Source organism: Choloepus didactylus, chromosome 7 (assembly GCF_015220235.1).
Source record: "Choloepus didactylus isolate mChoDid1 chromosome 7, mChoDid1.pri, whole genome shotgun sequence".
In the NCBI taxonomy this organism is placed as follows: domain Eukaryota; kingdom Metazoa; phylum Chordata; class Mammalia; order Pilosa; family Megalonychidae; genus Choloepus; species Choloepus didactylus.
Genome location: NC_051313.1, coordinates 74,018,354 through 74,041,156, shown reverse-complemented (window position 1 = coordinate 74,041,156; position 22,803 = coordinate 74,018,354). Strand labels below are relative to the sequence as shown.

General features: G+C 33.3%; 1 protein-coding gene across 2 annotated transcripts in view; it reads right to left on the bottom strand.

Moving 5' to 3' along the window:
• The window catches only part of LOC119539802 (pleckstrin homology domain interacting protein), a 143,627-nt gene that overhangs the window by 45,636 nt on the left and 75,188 nt on the right, over nucleotides 1–22,803 (bottom strand). For both annotated transcript variants that reach the window (XM_037843591.1, XM_037843590.1), the window contains exons 16-23: nucleotides 21,855–21,983; nucleotides 20,127–20,352; nucleotides 17,924–18,061; nucleotides 17,035–17,218; nucleotides 13,250–13,367; nucleotides 7,467–7,607; nucleotides 5,646–5,722; nucleotides 3,407–3,638 (exon numbers count right to left, since the gene is read on the bottom strand). In XM_037843591.1, coding sequence (XP_037699519.1) covers nucleotides 3,407–3,638; nucleotides 5,646–5,722; nucleotides 7,467–7,607; nucleotides 13,250–13,367; nucleotides 17,035–17,218; nucleotides 17,924–18,061; nucleotides 20,127–20,352; nucleotides 21,855–21,983 — 1,245 coding nt within the window. The remainder of the gene's footprint in view (nucleotides 1–3,406; nucleotides 3,639–5,645; nucleotides 5,723–7,466; nucleotides 7,608–13,249; nucleotides 13,368–17,034; nucleotides 17,219–17,923; nucleotides 18,062–20,126; nucleotides 20,353–21,854; nucleotides 21,984–22,803) is intronic.

The window sequence follows — 22,803 nt, the reverse complement described above, 5'->3', positions numbered from 1 at the left end:
TAATGTAAACAAGTGGAAGATACAAGTTGTCACTCACTGGGGTAAGGAATGCTGTGAGTGAAGTAGGGTTGAAGGGAAAGCTTGTAAATTAAGTTTTGTATGTGTCAGCTTTGAAATGTCAGATGATATCCTGTTTGTTATTTTATATACAATTATAGAGTAGCCACTGTGTTATACATACACACAATGTCAGAGTCAGATGTAAAACCCAAGAATTTCTACTGTTTCATTTACAGCAGCTCTCATTCTATTTGTTTTAAATATTTAAGTTCTGAGTAAAGGTTTGTTTGAAAATGGTTTCTTTTGATTTAATAAAAAGTAGGAAGGAAAAGTATGAAAATTCTAATTCTAGCTTCAATATAGACTATTAATTGCATTAGGCCAAGTATTTCCTTCTACAAGGAAAATATCTATGCTGACTGGGATACTTAACTCTCACATGAAGCCAGGTAAGTTGTATATTAAATAGGCATAATCATATTTATAACTATAAGACTATGGCATAACCAAGAATCATTATGAGGACAAATCTGGGCCTCTTATTCTCCAGTAATTCTGGAGGAATCTAGAATTTTTGGTTAAATGAAATTTCTGTCACTTAGTATTTAAAATTACCAAGGAATTAAAATGCATTGAATATTCTTCAAAATCCCCAGCTTCATGATGTGAAATTTTTTATTGTGGTGGTATAGGTAACTGACTTTCTTCTTTCTACACATGGAGTTCTTCTAGGCCCACTTCAAATCTCATTTCTTTAAGAAACGTTACTTGAAACTTGACTAACATGTCTCCCTTTGATTTCTGCATTATCTTTAAAACTCATCCAGCAAGTAAACATATTAGACCATAGGACATTCTATTTTCATCTTGGGGCATTTCAGCATCTTGTTATTCACACATTATTTTCAGAGTAAATATTGTATCTTATATTTTTTTTTTTTTTAAATTTATCTCCTTCCAGCTATTACAACACCCCAACATCTGAAAAATGTATATATTTACGTAGAGTTTCAGTAGTCACAGACCTTTGTTAAATCTTCTCTTGTTTATCATTGCCCCTTCCTCTAACTTAATCTCTTTCTCCATCTTCAGGGGTGTCTAGGCAGCGAGCACCCTAACTTGTTCATACTGAAAGGGGGTGTTGACAGCATGGGGAAGGGGGCTGCATCTGACGTTGTTCTTAAAGAGGCTGTTGCCCCTGGCTTTTAGGACTTGTCTGGCATAGGAAAACTCTCTGGTGGATTTAAGTTTCTGAAAGAAAAAATCAGTGAGTGAATCTTTCATAGAACCTCAGGTAGGGACCTAGGTATTTGGGGACTACTTTTGGTAAGGGCAAGGCATACTGCGACCATTTGGGATGTCTAGCTGAAGCCTGCATAAGAGAAACCTCCAGGAAAGCCTCTCAACTCTATTTGGGATCTCTCAGCCACTGTTACCTCAGCTTGTTACCTTTCTTTTTTTCCCCCTTTCGGTCAAGTATGCATTTTTAATCCCTCACTGCCAGGGCTAGGCTCATTCCTGGGAGTCAAGTTCCAGGTCACCAGGGAGTCATTCCCCTGGGTTGCATTTCTTTTTATGCACTGTCTTACTTTATAAACTATAAGTACTCAATAAATATTTATTGATTTGGTTTCTAGAACTTCTAATAGCATACGGGACATATGTAAGATATCACCTGAGATGATTTCACTTCATCTCCAGAGAATTCTATTTTTTAATAGGCATTTTCTACACCTACCTTAATGTTTTATGCTCAGTTAATTCAGAGTTAGTCACTCAGAAAATATTTTCATTTTTTCACACATGCAGTACCAATCATTTAATGATGCCACAGTTGCTTTCCAGCTCTACAACTCTATGCATGTGAAGGAGCATACTATTGTGTTTAAGATAATTAGAGGACTAAGGAATAAGAACATTTCTCATCTCCTGTTAGATCCACTAGTAGGCCAACAACAAACCATATGAACAAAACGCCAATGAAAGGGAAAGTCTCTAATATCAAAGCCTTATAATATTTTAAAGTTGGTTTATCCCACATAAATCAAGTGGCAAACAGATCCTGTCACAATATTTCAAGTAAAACAGTAAAATTAACTCATACCAAACTAACAGTGGATCCCAACATGGCATCTGCATGGTATTAGCTTGTTGACAATAAACAAATCAAGGGGCACTAGGTGAAGAAAACTGCATTCTTGGGACAACAGAATTCTGTTTCCGCAGTGACATATCACTGCAAATCTCAGAAATTCATCAAAATTGTCCTGAATTGAAAAAGAATGTTTACCTTACTAGCCAGATAAATGGCTAAACTAGTCTCCTTTAACCAATATGTCTACCACATAAAGTAATGGGTCAGCCTAGATTTATTATCACTAAGGAGGAAGAAAAGAAAATATGGCACATATGTGGCATTCTCTTTGGTAAAGCACGCCCAGACCAAAGCAGAAGGAGATAAGAAGAAGAGTGGATTGAAATCTAAAATAATTTGTAATTGTAAATCTGAAACAGACAAGAACTCAAAGGATACAGATAAAATAAATACTTAAAACGAGATGGACGTATCCTTACAGTGTTTCAAAGCACTCTGGAAATAAGACTCTACAGTTTTCCCCTGATAAATAATTTTACAAATGACAACATCTATTTAATTCTAAAAATAGCAGAGGTTTATAAAAATCTTCCATTTGTGTAACTAAATATGCTTTCCATTTATATTCTTTGGGGAGCAGAAAACATGTCCTTCACATTTCATTTATTTTAGAAAAAGAATTAAACAGTTCTTATTTTCATTCCTAGGTTAAAGAATTCCTACTCCGTAACAGTTGATAGATCTTATTTCTAAAACATTTATCTCTTCTTTCTCTGATCTCTTCCAAATTATCAACAGACTTAGGATGTAGTAATCAAACCCAAACTACTGACCTAAAAACCAACTAATTATGGCTCAAACACTTGGTTAATTAATGAAGGCTTTTTGCAACAATAGTTTCTTACTTATGATTCATATTTGCCTTGTGGTCAACTATGAGAACTTTTGTCATTCTTATGTCCTGTGATGTTCCCACTAGGCTTTCCGTTTATTTTCAGTAACAATAATCATGCTAAAAAGATAACACCAATTAATAGACTACTAAATTGTATATTTTGCAGCATAGTTTTTTAAACAGTAAAAGATAACAAATACATGCAAAAAAAAATACTCCTATATGCCAAACAACTAAAAATTTGAAAAAACTAAATATATTTTGGTATACTTTATTAACTACTGTGTACTTCTGAGATTTTTCTATTAATACTTGCATACATCTCAGCAATGTTTATGCTCATCAAATGTACTTTTAAAATGTTGCTTCAAGTCATTTTCATAGGAAACATTGAATTTATTAAAAAAAATATGAACCTTTTGTTTTCTTTCTTTGGGCTTCTTTTTCTTTGGTGATATTGGTCCATCCTTTTCTTCATTTACTTTTTTCCTTTCCTTTTTAATCTGTTTTTGCTTCTGTTTTTCAGAGTCTTCTTCTTCATCTGAACTGCTTTCTGCTTTCTTGGTCTTATGTTTAGGAACTTTCTTTGGTGGCTGCAGATTAATTCCTGCATCTGCTGTCCAGTCAGAGTAATCACTGGAGTACTCACTAGAAAGTGAGAAGGGATTTACACACATATAATTTTAAGATCTTGTTTTATGAGTATAAATAAAAGATCATATTAAAGAATGACAGAACAATACATATGTGATGAAATAAAAAATATTTTTCTAATTTTCAACTCATCTGTAGGCTTATTAAATATTTCAAAAAAGATGAGGACAAATTAGTTCATAACTTTAATTGATACAATAAATGTAAGTTCATTCTATGATTTAAGAGAAAAATTGGATTTCTGAGTCCAAAAATGTCATGAGGCATAAAGAACAAGGAGCAGGGAGTTACTTTCCTCAATTCTAGCCAACAGTAGCAAGAGCCCTGGATAGCACAGGACATTGAGGAAGAGCATGAGTATTTGTTTTTTGAGGGGAGCTGGCTCTTCACAGGGGAAACTCCCATGGTAGAGCACATAAAGAAAAGGGGTAATGACATTTAGGTAAATTTTATCTATATATACCTTAGGTATATCTAATGCTTCAAAGCATGCTATGATTCAGAAAAATATAAGCCTTACTATTTTATGTATCACCACCAGTCATGTTTGCCATTTCTTTTCAGTTTACTCTCATATGCATCAATTTTACAAAACTTATGTTGTTGCAAAATTAAGTTACTGTTTAAATTTTAGTATAACATTTGATTATTTGATTTTGTACAGTTTTATAAATACAAATGCCTTAAAGTAATTTAAATTATACTGCATAAAAAGCAGTAAATAGTTTGTCTAGATTTAGTGATATATGACCTTACCCCTCTAAAAAGACTGTTGATAACTCTAGCACTCAAACACTGAAGGGGCAGATTTTTCTGAAGTTTTATCTCCTCCCTCCCCATCCATATGTTCCTTATAGGCATTTACCTAAATTTCCCTAAGAATAATCATCAAAAATAAGAATCAAATAATACAAGTGCTTTCTAGTATGATTTCATGGTTTTACTTTAAAACTTTGAACAACTTTTATGAAATTATATGAAAAATATTTTCTTAGCAGGCGCTCTTTCCAAACGACTAAAAGGCGGGATGGATCTAGGCTATCCTCAACTTCTGATATTTATTTACACTAACTCCAGCCCGCGGCTACTGCAAATGGGATCTGCCAAATGTTTACAGTGGCCACTCTCTGGAACATTTAGCTCTTATAGAAGATTATCTGCTGCCAACTGCAAATCCCAGAGTTATATTCTTTACAACTGCCTCTAACTGCTAAAGCCACCACTGTACTTTCAATATAGGAACTCCTTAGTTGACTTTTTTTTTAGATACTCTATTCTCATTGCTAAATGACCAGACATAGCCATTAGAACTGACATAAGGAATTCTTAAAGCTTCTACTTCTTAAGTTTCCTTGGCTCTTCTATTTTAAGAACCATTGCTGCAAGGGTACCAAGTCCTAAGGGGCTAATTAAATATAATTGCCATCTCCAAAGGCTACATTCTTTCTTGCTACCAAGATCTTACAAATTTAGCCGAGGCCATCAGCCCCAAAACAATGTGAATCACCAATATAAGGAGCTGAAGGAATCTTCACTTGCATGGTCAACTGGGATGGAAATAACAGGAAAAATGAAAACTGATTACCACTACTAGAAGAAAATATTATTAGTAGTATTCCACAAATTCTACTACTTAAGATAGTTAAATCTACAAGATCTCATTACTTTCATAATTTGATGCTTGAATATTTCTCGAAATAATGAAATTAGTTTGGGGTTCATTATTATAAATTACAGCATTCAAAAGATATAATGCCAACTAAAAGATCAAGTGAAAGCATAACTTTGCAGATCTAATTGCAAAAACCAATATTTCTGTTTTCAAAGAAAACAAGTTAGAAAGGAAATGTCCTAAATTTTGGACAATAACAAGAAATACCTTAAGAAAGACCAACTTGAAACCCAAAGAGACTTCAAAATATGTTGCTGATAAAAAAAGAATCTTCAGCTTTCCAAAAATGTTATATTATACACTGGAGGAATAAAAATTCACTCACTTACCTAGAACTGCCATCACTGTGCCATGCTCTCTCTTCCTCTTCAGATGTCCCACCACTGACAGCAACCACTTCACCTTCCTAAGAGATATTGAATACGTATTTTACTGCATAATTTTACAAGATAACATTCTATAACTATAAACAAAAATCAGTGATATCTAATAACACCAATCATATTAGAATACTTAAATTAAAACATGATTTAAAAAAGTTGCAAAACACAGCTATTAATATTTTTATACATAAGTGAGATTAAATGTATCCAAAGATATAATACTTATTAATATTGCGTTCAGAGTCATCTGTCAGATGAAAATAGATTTTGGTTTTGGATTTTTAGCCTCATAACACATCTTCTAGAATAGATGATAAATTCCATAGTTAACATGTGAAATTAATCTTTCCTTCTTTAGCATTTTAAAACTAAGCTTTTTTTCTACAGATGCTTTGAGAAAGCTTAAACTGGGCACATTTATGTTTTCTTCATTATTATTAAATTAGCTTTACCATATAAAAAAGGATATTCCACCTCTGGTCTTATTTGATCCAAATCATAGAAGATTAAAAAGTTATCTAACATTGTTTCTTTTTAGTATATATTCACAAGAGGGGGGACGGGGAGCAGCATTATTTCTAATTCTAAATATAAAATACAGAGGTACCATATTGAAGTCCAAGATATTTGAATGAAAAAAAAACAGGATTTCTAAAAGGATATCAAAACAGAAAGAAAATAGTTTGGGACACAAAGGAAGGGTTTAGTAAATTTTTTCTTCATGTAACAGATGTACACCTAGAAATACCTGGTATTATAGGCTTCTAATAAACTGAATCATTTAAATATTTTATAGCAACAATATTTAAAGGAATCACATTGTAAATCTTTCAAAAGTGAAGAAATGTTTTACAAGTCAAATAATTAGCCCTTAAATATTTTTATGTTTAGCATGTACATCCAAGACTTTTATGTCAGGTTTATGTAATAAGAACATTTTATTCTTATGCCCAAATGAACACAGCATACTAGGATATTTTTGGGACCTAAAGGCATTAGGAGACTAACATTTAAATTGTGATTAAAATCCTCATAGTTTGAGTTAATATAAAATTGTCCTGTCTAAAGAAAATATACTGAGAATTCCCATATTTGCCTACTATTCCAAAACACAATATGGCTTCAAAGGTGTATAACAGTCAAATTCTAAGTTCATTGAATCTGTGACCTAACTGGGTGGGGGGGGGGGGGAGTGAGATGGTTTTAAGTACTGAATAAGATTTATTTGTGCATGCGAATTGATTCCCTTTGGCAAAGGAATGTGTAATTGGAAGTGAAATGATATTTGTGAAAATAATTATGAATGAAGAATATAAAAAAAATTACACTGAGAAAGCTATAAATTAGTACAGGGATTAAAAAATACCCACAACTGCCAAATGACTATTGATTACTTGTTATAGTAGACTAGAGCTTCACGGTACCATTTAAAAAGCTTGGCATTAAGAGTAAAAGGAACCTGGGCTTAACAGACAGGCTAATGTGTAATCTAAACATCTTAGAACCTCAGATCCCCCATACATAAAATGAGAACAATCATCTGTTTTGTGGATTAGAGGTTATGAAAATGTCTGTCATGCCCAGAACATACATAGTCAATCTTCAGTAAATGGAAGCTATCAGTATTGTTATAAGACCTGGAAATGCCATCTTTAAGCTGTTATCTATAAATAAATGAGTGAGTACAAAGAATGCAAGTCATACTAAAAAAAAAAAAATAAGTAAAAATGGAAACAAATGAATGTGCCTATGAAGCTGAAATCTTACATCTGAAGAACTAGTTGCATTTTCCATCTCTTCTGAGGGCCTAGGAGTCTCTTCCAATGCAGATCTTGTACGATAATTGTGCTGATTTGCCTGCTGCTTTTTGGGTTCTCCAAGATCCAGGAACTGCTCATGAGTATGATTCTGCAAAAAAGTAAATTAAATGTATATAAAGTAGCTTAAAGAACAGACTTTTTGGTTAAACAGTTATATATATTTTTTAATTATAAGGGATTCATTCATATATACGGACTATATTATAGTACCAGCTCAAATATTTCAGTAGCACATCACGTTAAATCACAGGCTTGTGATGATTTATTGAAATTCACTTGCCAAATGTAAGTTGCAAAAATGCTCTTTTCTGCTTAAGTGATACAGACTTAAGGATTCATGATTTCAGACTGAGCCAAACATTGAACTCTCCTACACCCACACTTTCTTCAAAAATTATATAACAGAGGACTACAGCTTGTGAGGCACAGGTAAAACGCAAAGGCAAATTAGAAACCAAACTGGTAATCACAAAGCTACCCTGCCAGGATGAAGCAAAAACAACAAACGGCTGGCTCTTTCTCCTGCTAGAGATGAATGAGGGGAAAGTCTCCTGCAGCAGATGAGAACATAATTAACAATAATCATAAAAACTATGAAATGTGTACTATTGAACTGGAAGATGAAACACAGGCTAACAATCACCCAAAGATTAAAACAAAAACAAATTTGAAAAAAGAAGCTTTTGGATTTAAAGGGCTTACAAAGAGGTAAGCAGAAAAATAAAAGAAAACCCACATTAAGACATCATAGTGAAACTTGAGACTAAAAAATAAAGGAAAAACCCTAAAGATTAACTTCAGAGAAACAAGAGTCAGACTGACTCAGACTTATCATACAAAGAAATGAGGTACTATCTTTAAATTGTTAACAGATAATAACTTTGATCCTATATTATATCCTCACTCATGAAAGTGAATAGACATTTTCACACACAAGATAAAAGATTTATTCCACACAGGTCCTCTCTCTTGAAGAATCAATGAAGGACTTTGTAATTTTATAAAAGTTTTGGAAACATGTCAAGGTATAAAAAAAGAAAATAATGGTCAACGGTAAACTCACAAATTTCCTTGTTAAGAATTTAATGTACCTTTCCTCTTTCACTTAACATAAATATTTTACTTACTCAAATCTATGTATTAAAAACTTATATATCTCTAGAATATTTGTTGCTTTTTTAAAAGGCTTGATTCACTATCTGTTATTTCTTTAGGATAAATTCTAAGTCAAAGAACATAATAAACATTTTAATGCCTTGATAAATAATGCAGTAGAAAGGAAAGTTGATTGTCAACTAACATCTATTCTCTCCCTCCTCTTCCACAAAAAATAAAATTTTCTTTAGTCATGTGATTAAGTTCTGGCCAATGGGATATATGCAGAATGCTGCATAGCAACTTCTAGGAACCTTCTTGGAGAGTGTATGGCCCCTATGCACTTTCCTCTTTAACCTATCCTCCATTCTGCAGTTCTTAAATGAGGATGTTTATATCTTGAGCCATGAGGTCAAATCTATACATAGCAGGATCAGAAAAATGAAACAGTTGGGTCAACACTGAGGGTATAATACCAGCTATGAACCACCTATCTAGACTTTTGTAAGACACAGAAATATATTTGTCTTGTCTAAACTACTGTTATTTTGGGGGCTTTTGGTCTTTTCAGTCAGACCTACTCCCCAAAAATCAACTTTATAAGTGCTTTCTAAAGAGGTTTTGTTGTTTTTTGTTTTTTTAGTGGTTTTGGTATTAATTTATGCTTCCACCTGCACAGTAAGTACCCCTTTATATTATCAGAAAAAAAAAGTCAACTCTGAGAGAGGAAAAATGGCATCTTATAATTTATATTTGTATGATTTCTGTATTAACAGCCTGGTAAGATGTGCTTTCACACCTCTCTCCACTCATAAAATTTCAAACTCAAAAAGACGTCATATTATACACATTACTGTTCAGTTGACTTTATTCACATTTCTATAAGGCAGTGGAGTGAGACATAACTCATTTTTTTGAAAGACGTATAATATATATTTTTTTTTCAGTCCATTGGTTCTTTTTTTTTTTTTATCATCATTTTATTGAGATATATTCACATACCACGCAGTCATACAAAACAAATTGTACTTTCGATTGTTTACAGTACCATTACATAGTTGTACATTCATCACCTAAATCAATCCCTGACACCTTCATTAGCACACACACAAAAATAACAAGAATAATAATTAGAGTGAAAAAGAGCAATTGAAGTAAAAAAGAACACTGGGTACCTTTATCTGTTTGTTTGCTTCCCCTACTTTTCTACACATCCATCCATAAACTAGACAAAGTAGAGTTTGGTCCTTATGGCATTCCCAATCCCACTGTCACCCCTCATAAGCTACATTTTTATACAACTGTCTTCGAGATTCATGGGTTCTGGGTTGTAGTTTAAAAGTTTCAGGTATCCACATTGGTTCTTTTTTATCCATTTTTTTTAAAATTAAATTCAGTTTTATTGAAATACATTCACACACCATACAATCATCCATGGTATACAATCCACTGTCCACAGTATGATAACATAGTTATGCGTTCATCACCACAATCTATCTCTGAACATTTTCCTTACATCAGAAAGAACCAGAACAATAAAAAAATAAAAGTGAAAAAAGAACACCCAAATCATCCCCCCCATCCCACCCCATTTGTCCTTTAGTTTTTATCCCCATTTTTCTACTCATCCATACACCAGATAAAGGGGTTGTGATCCACAAGGTCTTCACAATCACACTGTCACCCCTTGTAATCTACATTATTATATAACTGGAAAGACGTATAATATTTTATGAGCATGTAGATATGACATCCCACTGTTCTCCTACTGATGAACACTAAAGTTATTTCAGTTTTTACAACTAGAGACAATAAAAATACCTACACATACATTAAATACACACTTCTCTGTATTTACATATTCACATTGTTACTATTCTTTCTGAAAAAGTCTTCAAAGTGCCACTGTGTAAAAGTTAAGCACATCCTTTAATTTTGATAGACACTGTCATATTCTTTTAATGGTGTTGGCAATACATATTCTCAACATTATTGTGTTTGTCCTCACATCTTTTAGATCCTGAGTAAAAGATAAAGGCATACATTCCAGCCCAGAGGGAAAACAAAACAAAACAAAAGATTATTTCAGAAAAAGATTCTCTTTTCTTATACTAACAGAATTCTAGCACTGTCAGGTCTTACTGAACCTAGGGTATGATACCTAGCAAAGAAAAAAATTTAAAAAAAAGTAAAGGACTGCTTGAGTCTTTTTAAGATATGCTGGTTTGGATCTGTTATGTATCCCATAAAAGGCCATGTTCTTTTAATCCAATCCTGAGTGGGCAGACCTATTGTGGGAAGGACTTTTTGATTAACTTGTTCCCATGGAAATGTGACCCCACCCATTCAAGGTAGGTCTTAATCCTTTAATGAAGTCCTTTAAGAGAGTTCACAGGGAAAGAGAGCTCAGAGAAGCTGAGAAAGACATTTTAGAGAGAAGTTAAGATAGTAATCCAGAGTTTGCCCCAGGAGGAAGCAAGCAAGGATCCACAGGAGCTGAGACAGAAGCCTAGAGACATTTTGGAGAAAGTCACTGAAACCAGAAGCAAACCTGGGGTTTCAAGAAAGTTCGGCAGAGCCAGCCATGTGCTTTCCCTTGTGACAGAGGAACCCCGGATGCCATCAGCCTCTTCTCAGAGAGGCACCTCTTGATGCCTTAATTTGGACATTTTCATTAGAACTGTAAATTTGTGAACTAATAAACACCCATTGTAAAAGCCAATCCATTTCTGGTATATTGCATTTCAGCAGCTTTAGCTGGAAAGAAGAGGCAAAATAGTTCTAGAAAAGGAGGCGAATTTAGGAGGTCCAAAAAAAAAGAGGAAGGAGCACAAAACTGGGCCAGGCAACCAGTTTTCTTTTCTTTCCTTAGATCATTGTTACATGATGACTTGCACCTAAAAAGAAATTCCACATAGATTTCCTCTATTTCAGACTCTAAGGCTCTGAGGCTTTCAAACTAAGGTTGGATAAAAAAGGAAATGAAGAATGAATAGTTGTGATTCCTTGAAACTAAAAGTTAGTAGTACCTATCTCTCCCTGATTAGAGCGTAGCCCATTGAAATCTCCTGGATCCAAATTTTTTTTCATAGTAGGATGACAGAGAAACCAAGAGGGCAAACGAGTAGAGACAATTTACCTCTCTGAAAGGAGAAAACAGGAACTACTGTTTATAACAGCTAAGCTGAATTGATGATCTACAATAACAAATAGTTGCATAATTACATGGAACTTAGACTAGGAAGTGAGATCTGGTCGGTTTGTACAGGTTAGTGTGAAGCCCTGATACATCCCAAAATAATTTGGGCAGGGAATAAAAATGTATTTGCAAGCCCCCACTGAGGAACTGGGGAAAAATGTGGAAATAGTAAACTTCCCCACCTGGGGAATTACTGATATTCTCATACACATTGAGAACTACCAATTTAGTAGGCTGAGCCCTTGATCTTGGGGCTTGCCCTTATGAAGCTTGTTACTGCAAAGGAGAGGCTAAGCCTTACCTATAATTGTACCTAAGAGTCTCCCCCCAGAGAACCTCTTTTGTTGCTCAGATGTGGCCTCTCTCTAAGCCCACTCAGTAGGTAAACTCACTGCCCTATCATCTACATGGGATATGACTCCTAGGAGTATAAATCTCTGTGGCAATGCAGGACATGAATCCTGGGGATGAGCCTGGACCCAGCATCGTGGGATTGAGCAAGTCTTCTTGACCAAAAAGGGGAAGAGAAATGAAACAAAATAAAAGTTCCAGTGGCTGAGAGATTTCAAATGGAGTCAAGAGTTCATTCTGGAGGTTTCTCTTATGTGCTATACAGATATCCCTTTTTAGTTGTTAGTGTATTGGAATAGCTAGAAGGAAATACCTGAAACTGTCAAACTGCAACCCAGTAGCACTGATTCTTGAAGACGACCGTATAACTATGTAACTTACACCCCGTGACTGTGTGATTGTGAAAATTTTGTGGCTCACACTCCCTTTACCCAGTGTATGGACAGAAGAGAAAAATGGGGGCAAAAATTAAATGAAAACTAGGGTGGGATGGGAGGGATGGGATGGTTTAGGTGTTCTTCTTTACTTTTATTTTTATTCTTATATTTATTCATTTATTTATTGCAGTAATGAAAATGTTCAAAAACTGATTGTGGTGATGAATGCACAACTATACAATGGTACTGTGAACAACTGACTGTACAGTGTGTATGACTGAATAGTATGTGAACATATACAATAAAGCTGATTTTTAAAAAACAAAGAGGTGCAAAGCAGCAAAAAATAAAAAAAAATAAAAAAAATTCCACAGGAAAAACAGAAACTGTTTTAGATTGTGCAACCAATGGCAGAGCTACTTAAAGATCTTGCTTAGGTTTATAATAAAATTTATTAGAGTTAATGGGCATATATGAATTGGTATTTGGGGAAAAGGTATGACAGCAGGTGGCAAATGGAGAATTAAAAATTTACTAAGGTAAACAGAACAGATAATCTAAGAGATAATCTGGATTTAGCTGTATTAATTTCACTTCACTAATTAAATATTCTGTTTATATCAACATTTTTAATTACAAAAAGGAGACTTAAAATGGTCATTATAATTTACAAAAGAAGTACTGAACATCAAAGTACTTGCTATTTACCTTTGAGGCAGTGGGTATTTTATTCTCTTTTGGAGTAGTGAAGTGTTTTTTTTTCTCTTCTGACCTATAAATCTTTATTTCTTCTTCTCCTTTTGCAGTTCTCCATTCTTCTTGCCTACTGGAAGAGAATTAAAAACGATGCATGTTAATCTAGAATTTTTGCAACTGACTTTCCCCCAAAATGAATGCTAGGTGCCAGGGAGGGAATGCTACTACTAATGTTTTATTTCTAGATGGAAGCATGTGGTAACGATTTCTGAGTTTAAATCATAGGTTCTTGACTCTGAACATGTAGTGATAAATTACTTGAACACAGAAAAGATAGATGCTAAAGTACTTCCTCTGTCTACTCAAATTTGATACCTTTCTTTTGGCCACGGTCTTTGGCAAACCAAGCATTTAGTTCTAGGAATGTGGTTATTCCTAGGGTAACTGCTCCAAGGATTAGAAACAATTTTTTTAAAATTAGGTGAGTGTAGGGTCAGTACACTGATAATCTTGTATGCCATATAAACTGCTAGAAACTTTGAAAAATGAAGTATTTAGCTGTGAGGTCAAACTAATGCAACTCCTTTTTAAAGCCCTGATAGGACTACATTCTTTCCAACGAGAGGCAGGTCAGGCTTCAGCTTCTGCAAACCTCTAACTCTACCCAGGCATCAAGTTGAAACTGAGCAACAAAACAAAACTGAGGAACATTAATTCTGAACTTCAGTTTCAGGAAACTTGAACTTGCACAAGAGAATTTGATTTTTTACTTTAATTCCTTACAACTTTTAAGTTTGTGAACTGCAAGGATATCTAATATTGGAACTTTAATTTTTCCCTGAAGATTTCATAATGGAAAGGGAGTTAATATTCAAATTTGGAGCTTCTCTATAATGTTGAAATTTTACTACTGGAGAACATTAATTTTGTCATTTTACTTAATTGCAGAAATCTCCAACAAAGCTGGTCATAATTCTGAATGGGAAATAAAATGAGCAAATTTAAACCCGGTGAAGAGTGGCCTGGATTTAAATTTTTTTCATATTTTTTTAAATTTAAACCTTTAATTGAGAAAAATGTAAATTCACATGCAGTTGTTAGAAAACAGTACGAAGAGATCCTTTACCCAGTTCCTAATGGTTAACACCTTACAAAACTATAGTACAATATCATAACCAAAATGGTGATACTGATACAATCCAGTGACCCTACTCCAATTTCCAGTTTTACTAACTCATTTGTGTGGATATGTGTCTGTGTACATATTTAGTTCTATGAAAGTTTATTACATGTGTAAATCTGTGTTATCCATCACCCCATTCAAGATACAGAACATTTCCATAACCACCAGGATCCCTCGTGGTTCCCCTTTTATTGCTATATTCGTCGCCCTACTCCCCCCAATCCTCCTCCCAGTCCCTAAACACTAGCAACCACTAATCTGTTCCCCGTCTCTGTAATTTTGTCATTTTAAGAAATGGTACATAAATGGAATCATACAGTATGTAATCTTTGAGACTGGTTTTATTCATTCAGCATAATTCCCTCAATCCAAGTTGTTGTATCAAGTATATTCCTTTTTATATTGCTAAGTAGTATTCCACAGTGTGAATATACCATAGTTTGTTTAACCTTTCACCCACTGAAGGACATCTGAGTTGTTTCCTGTTTTAGGCTATTACAAATAAAGCTGCTATACACTTGTGCATAGGTTTCTGTGCTATCGTTAAGTTTTCATTTCCTTGGGATAAAGGCCCAAGAGTGCAAATGTGGAGTCATATGGTAATTGCATGTTTAGGTTTTTAAGAAAGTGTCAAACTGTTTTTCAGAGTGGCTGTTCCGTTTTACATTCCCTCCAGCAACGTATGAGCGATTCACCTTCTCAGCATCCTCCCTAGTGTTTGGTGCTGTCACTACTTTTTATTTTAGCTGTTCTAATAGCTATGCCATATATCTCCTTTTGGTTCTAATCTGCATTTCTCTAATGGCTAATGATGACGCACATCTTTTCATGCACTTAGTTGCATCTGTATATCCTCTTCAGTGAAAGCTGTTCAGGTCTGTGGTCCATTTTGTGACTGGATTATTTGATTTCTTTACTGGTGAGCTCAGAGTTCTTACATATATTCTAGAGGCTAGTCCTGTATCAGATACTTATTTGAAGTTAATTTTAATTAATATATTAGTCTGATCCATTTAAGAGAGTTCTAGGAGCAAACTTTACTTACTGGGGCTGGAGGGTGGGGAGTGGAGGTGGTCCCAGAAATATTCCCAAATAAGAAATACTCAGTTTGGGGACAGAGCTCTAAGGAGGCCCAAACAGAACTATCATTGAAAGTGATAGCCACAGTCTTGCTTGACCATAGGCTTAATCATTAAACCCAATGATAAAGAGATAAAAGTATTTGCAGGGATACAAATCTTTCCCAGTTCTCATGTTTTCTTCCATATAAAGCAAATTCCACCACCAACTAGCAATCTACTACTGATCTCTTTTCACTCCTTTACTCACTCCTCTCCAGGGAGGAACAATGAGTTAATCAACTGGTATGTTCTGCAATTAACTAGTGTGATTTGGGAAAACCAGATAAGCACAGCCCAGCCAAATGCCTTAAGTGCAATATCTATATTCTGCCCTATGTTTTACAAAAGCAAACCACCTGTCTCACATGGGAGGCATATAGTGGTCCACTGCTACTTGCATCTGGGGTTCAGTATCAGGAAGCACACTTTCATGCACATAAAAGTCACATTTTCTACAGACGTATCAGTAAAAAAAAACAAGTAAATTCTGATTTCCTATTTGTTTTCTGTGTTATTTTTTTCAATTATTTCCAAATGATGTTGAAAAGATGGGTAGATTCACTATTTATTGGACTTGCGTCCAACCTTAAGTTTAAAAAATGGACAATAATCCAATTAAAAATATATTATGAAAGTTCATTTTTATTAAAGAATATTTGGAATACATGTCATAAGATAAAGTTAGTGTTCAAATTTATACTTTAGGTATATATTTAATCTTTAAAGAAAATATTCTATGTACTGTCTAATCAAAAAACATCTATATAAACATTAAGATTTTTAAAATATTTACTTTCTACTATTATCTACTGAATTTAAGAACTAGAAAATAGTAAATTGAAATTCACATTTTGATAGTCATACTTTTATTATAGTATAGAAGTCAGTATTAGTTGGGTTCAACTAGACCTCTAAGAATTTCATTGCTGAAGAATCAAAAGGATCTGTATACAAAGTTCTATCATACCACAGACCTTGAGAATAAGATTATACCAAACCAATACTTTAAAATGTATACATACTTTTAATATAAAAACACTAATATATAAAATATTTAAGTAATATATTTGCCAATAAATAATATAGTGTATTTTCTTTATGCCTCTGAATGATATGGTACAAATGATTAGTAAAATCCATTAAAAAAGGAAATAATTAAAACAAACTTTTATGAAATGTGTTTTAGGATATAAACAGGACAAACTAGGATTTAAATATGCTACTTAATAAAAGCTCGTATTTGCTCAATTTGAATTTTTCATTTCCCCCCATTCACCTTAACACATGTTATTCACATGAATCATCTAGTAATGGACTTATTTGGAAATTTAATTTTTTCCAGAATCATGAACAGTTTAAAAAAAAATAAAAATAAAAATCATTCTTCAGATAAATTTAAAATAAATTATAGAGCCGAATAGGAATTTTGAAGACTGTAATTCAAAATGAACCCAAGCAACTTCAGTACATTACATATCCCCAACTCCTCTCACCTGGCTACACCAGTTGATAGCTCAGGCACTACCACCCTTCGACTCCAAGCTACAAGATCCCGCTCTGTAGCTATTTCACTTCTTGGTGCATTGCTGTGCATTTGCCGTACACCTTCAATTTGTCCACTACGCCTTAGTCCTACATTTGGTGGTGAATGAACCTCTGAGGTAGAATTTACAGAGCCTAAATGAAAAAATTAACACAGTAAATTCTATTTAGAGACACTTCTCCATTAGTTTATAAAAGAAAAAAAAAAAAAAAAACACTACACTTTCTTTCACCTTACTTTATATTGTGGCAAATAATTAAATTACCAAAACAGAAATTAAATCAAAGCAAAAGTTTAATGAAAACAAATACGGTTTTATGGTTGACTGAACTATAACTTCTGACTGTTAAATCCCAAAGATGTCAAATATATTGCTTAACAAAAGCAACAAAAAATGTTAAGTATTTTCGGGAAAACTACAGAAGCAGCAGAAACAGACAAACCAACAAACATTATTTGTGACACTTCATGGTTCCTAAATTTGTTTTTCTCTTGAAGCTTAATAGTATCCATCCATATTAATGATGACATGTTCAAGAATGTGATTTTGAATGGTTCATAAATTATCATATGAATTGATTTTTTAATATTTTCCTAATTTCTACGTTTACTATCAGATTTTTGGAAGATAATACATATCAAAAAATTTGTATGTTTGAAACCTTACATTTTGAACAATTTCTTAGGTCATTAAACATTCTTCAAAAACATGATCATTTTGGCAGTCTGATATTCATTTCATGGATGCACCATAATTTGTTTAATCACTTTTCTATTTCTGGAGGTTTATGCAGCTTCAAGTTTTTTAATATTTCACTTAAAACAAAATAATTACTTACCTCTACTTAAACGGCTGGTATTACTGATACCTGTTTCACCAGAACGCCTCAGGTCTTGCTCCTGCTGAAGTCTTTGAATCATGCTGTCCAGTGGGCTGATCTCCTGATTTGCTTGCTGACTTAAAACTTGATTCAGTCCTGTGTAATATCACACAAAATGCTAAGGATACTTTAGTCACTATTCAAACCATTTTACTCATCAGCCTCACTTATGAATTCAGAATTAAACATGAATTTTACTTCAGTAAAAGACAAAATTTTGATTTGCAAATAGAAACATGGTTATTAATGCTGCTAAAGTTTTTTCAAAAAGCATTTTTCATTTGTTCTAGAGGTATGTATTAATTATTGTACTCGCTAAGCCTAAAATAATGAAATAAATAATGTTTTCCCTGAGTTCTGTGAATGAGAAAATTTGTGACTCATTCTGGGGCTGTCATTATTGCTATGGATGGGTACTCTTGTGGGCTGGTACTAGTAACTAGTATCTATTTTATTTTCAAGACCAAGTCCACTTTCTGCTCTAAGGGTGGCTACATTAGGAGTTAGAAGAACTGGTTAGATTCCTACAACTCGATTGAGAGTTAGAAGAACTGGGTTAGATGCCTGTGACTCCATATCCTTTAACTTGAATAAGACATATGTTAATTTTCATTTTCCCAATTTTTAGGATTGGGACATCACAGTTTTAAAGATTCAATTATATTATTTATAAAATTCCTTTATAAACATAAATGGTAAAAAAAAAAAATGAAATTAATATTAAGCAGCACTGGTATTTTAAGAAATGAGTCCTTTAATTATTTTTCTGTGCCTGAAATCCCAACCTAGGTACCTACCTATTTTGAGACCTGGATATGATCTGATTCTTGTCAGTTCCCCTCTAAGAGACTGAAGAAATTTCTCTTGATTTCAGTCCTATGATCAGGTCCTATGACCTGCTCTGAGACTTCTCTGATACTGAATGCCTTTCTAGATTACTTGAATACTACCTGATCCTTAGATTCTCTGAGTTCAGCTGTGTCCATGTACTAAGACATTAGTTTCATACACTCCAGATACTGAGGTCTGCTGGACTGTACTTTTCTTTACAAGTAGCAGCAGGGACTATTCCTCTAATGCTTCTCCTCACCCTACATCCTAAGTGGCCATGTTTAGTTTCAAGACTGGCCCTGCCCAATCAACACGTCCATCTTCATTGCAATTTCATGCCCAATCCTTCAAGAAAAATAAGAGGCAGGATCACTATAATGCAATAAGACTGATATTTCTGTGTTGCTTACAAAATCCAAATTCATTAGTTCAAAGTCACCCATCATAGATACTACTTTCCTGTGTTTTTCATGTCTATTTAGAGGTGTTTACCCATTGAGCTGGCATCCAGAACTTAAAAATATTTTCATAAACATTCTTCTAGCCTAAAATATAGAAGGTCTTATAATTCCAAAACTAGTATCACCTTACTTATAAAGCCTCTCCATTACTCTCACTTAATAAATTAGTGCTACATTTCTTATCAAAAGGGGGACTCCATTTCCTCAACTTCCAGATTCGCTCTTCAACTATTTGATTTTCACCCTCCATTACATTCCACCAAAGCATCCACTGCCTAACAATTGCTACTTTTCATCCCTATCTTATTCATAGCTTATAAGTCTTTAATAGTTGATCATGCTGTAAAACAATCTTCAATATAAGTAGGCTATCTTGTCCTATTCTGTCTCATATCATACTATTATTCCCTCTAGTAACATTTACTATGTTTTATAACTATGTATTTGTTTGTAACTGTATATATAAATCTATTTAATCCACTCCTGGTGGCAATCATCGTGTCTGTTCAATTCACTACCAAATACCCATGGCTTAGTGGGTGTTAGGGAAGAACATATTCTCAATAAATGTTGATGAATAAATAAATAAATGAAAATTACTGACTCAAAACCAAATAGAGGGACTATCCTAATAGTCCCCAGAGTATAAATGAATACAGACCAAAGTTACCGTTTTCAATCTCCAACGTCCCTTTTTTAGCTTATAAATCTTAAGCATTATTCAATTCAAAGTTTAGAGAAATATAAAGCAATAATTTGGCTTCTCATTTCCTCATACAATTAGAAACAAAGTTTTACGCAATTAGTAATTTTTAAAAATTTTCAGTAGGAAGGGAAAAAATTGATTATCTATGGAAATGAGCACTTACCCGAGGAAGTGACTCCCATCTGAGGGATAAGTTGCTCCTCCCTGCAATTTTCACGACCAGGAACTAATCTCTGATATCTTGATGGATGAGGGTTACCATCAACATCGACCAAAAAAGGGGGAGGCATGAGATGAGGTGCTTGTTGAGTCTGTTCATCTAATACAAAATTGTTGGCATCACGGATAAGGGGCCGGTAATCACTATGAAAGAACATCTGATCTGCTATCTATAAAAAGAAAAGTCAGTGAAAGACTGGAGAAATAAAGATTTATAATGGTAAATAAAGATCTACAACTTTTCTAATGAAGACATTTAACTACAATTTAAAAGAATATTATTTTTGAATTAATTGTACAGAATAGTTTATACAAAATATTTAAGATTAGCTCAATAAACTATAAAAACTGAGCTACATGCTACAGATGAAAAACACTGAAAAACCTGAAGAGTATATACTATTTTCTCTCAGTTGTAATGAGTAAGAGAACTAGTAAGCTATGGTTAAGTAAAATGATTTTAGTTTTTTTAAAACGTGTTTAATGAACTGTAACCTTGATCAAAATATAGTTCAGAATTGAACCTGTATTTTCTTTTTAATGATTTCCTATTTTATCTATATTTTCTACATTTTTACAATAAACATTTTAATTTTTATGATCAAAAAAGTATCTGCTTTAAATTTTCTCTGAAACAAGGAAGAGAATATATACAAAAAGCAAGTATTAAAAACAAAAGTTATTTAATTTCAAATTAAATAGTAAAATCAAATACAGGCTTAAATCATTCAGCAGTACTTTTACAAAGTTATGTTTTATCTTATTTTTTTAATTACTGAATATGGTAATTATTTGTCTTAGCATTTTGCAAAAGGAAATCATTCCGTAAATTTGTTCTTTGAATTAAATGTTTAAAAGAAATAACTTATAATTTAAGAAAACCCACAGGTATTCAGTAAGCATGGTTTATGTTAACACCAATTAACATAAAAGCATTTTCTCCAGAATTTTTGAAATAAAAATTATTAATGTGAACTTATTCCTGACATACCTATAAACTTCAAAAATTTACTGGTCGGTTTGGAATTAATTAAATTAAACAATGAATTATTCAATTTTTCGCTATCGTACCTTTCATACCATTCCATCATAAATAAGCAATTAAAGTCTTGTAATCACTAATCTCAAAGACGGGGCCTTTAATATTTACAAAACTTTAGCTACATCAATAGGCCTTTCCCCCCCCAATGAAATTTTTTTTAATTTTTATTTATTTATTTAGGTCATATATTTTTGAGAATCGCATGGAAGTTGCACATTCATAGCCCAGATAAACGCTTATTATGCTTTATTTTTTTTCTGCCTAATTTCAAAAAGCTCTTTTATGGACAACATCTTCCATTCCCAGCTTTATACCCCAAAATCAATCTAGATGGCTCTAGCAGGCTAACTCAAAATTATTCCTTCCACAATATACAGATTTTAAGATAAGATCTAATTATTATCAAATGTCTATTACAGGAAAGTTATATTTAACAACTGCTGTCTTCATCCTCCTTTCAAAAACAGAAATTATCATTATTTGAAATATGATTCTTCAAGCTTCATGCTGAATTTATTATACACAAATGTGATTCTCACCACTTTCAAAAAATACAATCTCTAAACATCCACAGATTTTTAAAAAAATAAGAAAAGAGAAGATGTCAGATGTATATTCATCATACTCTACCTTATCATATTTGCTACTGGAACCAAAGCCAAAAATTAAAAGATGTCCATGAGAGTCTGTACATGCAAAATGCTGACCATCAGGAGAACATTTGCAATCAAATACTGCACCATGTCCTTGGCCTTCGATCTGAAATATATTTAATCAACAATAAAAAATTGCCATTAAAATGTAAAGAGCTGGTCACTGTTGTTTCTAGAATTTTATGATAAAAGATGTATAAGCATATATCCTAATGAAGTGAAGACTAAATATAACAAGCACAATACAGTAATAAAATTTGTGAATATTCAGGAAAAGTGCCAGATTAATAGCCTTGAACAACAAAGTGTTCTATTTATCCACAGACCAGACACAATTCAGGAAATTAAAGAACACCAATTCTCCCCCACCCAGAGAATTCTGCTTCACACCTTTAACCCAGATTTAAAATTCAACTGCACCTCATATTCCACCTAACTCTATTTAATCACTGCCCTTTCTGCAAAGGCTGACAACATGTAGCAACCGTAGCGATTTTTTGGTAACTCTTGGAAGTAGCAGTCAAGAGATCACTGTTCAGGAGACACTAAATTTTTTTTTTGGAAAATAAATTCCCTGAACTGACTTATCTTTTAAATGGCGAATTTCAAAGGTTAAAGAAAAGGGTTTTTTTACCTGATAATTGTTTTCTGTTTTCCAGTTCCATTAATCCAGAACGAATGGGTTTCTCCCTGCAACCTGTCAATCAAACAGAGGTGGCCAATCACCACTCTGAATTTTTTGCTCTCAGTGCTTCTTCAGACTATGTTCCAGTTGAAAACTTCTTTAGCAGTGTTCTGAAAGAGGTAAAAATTCTACCCTATCTAAAGCACATCTAGGGACTGAATTTCAGAAAACAACTAAAATAGGGAGTTAACTCCCTAACAAATAACAACTAAAAATGGATTGGATTTCTGGATTAGCAGAA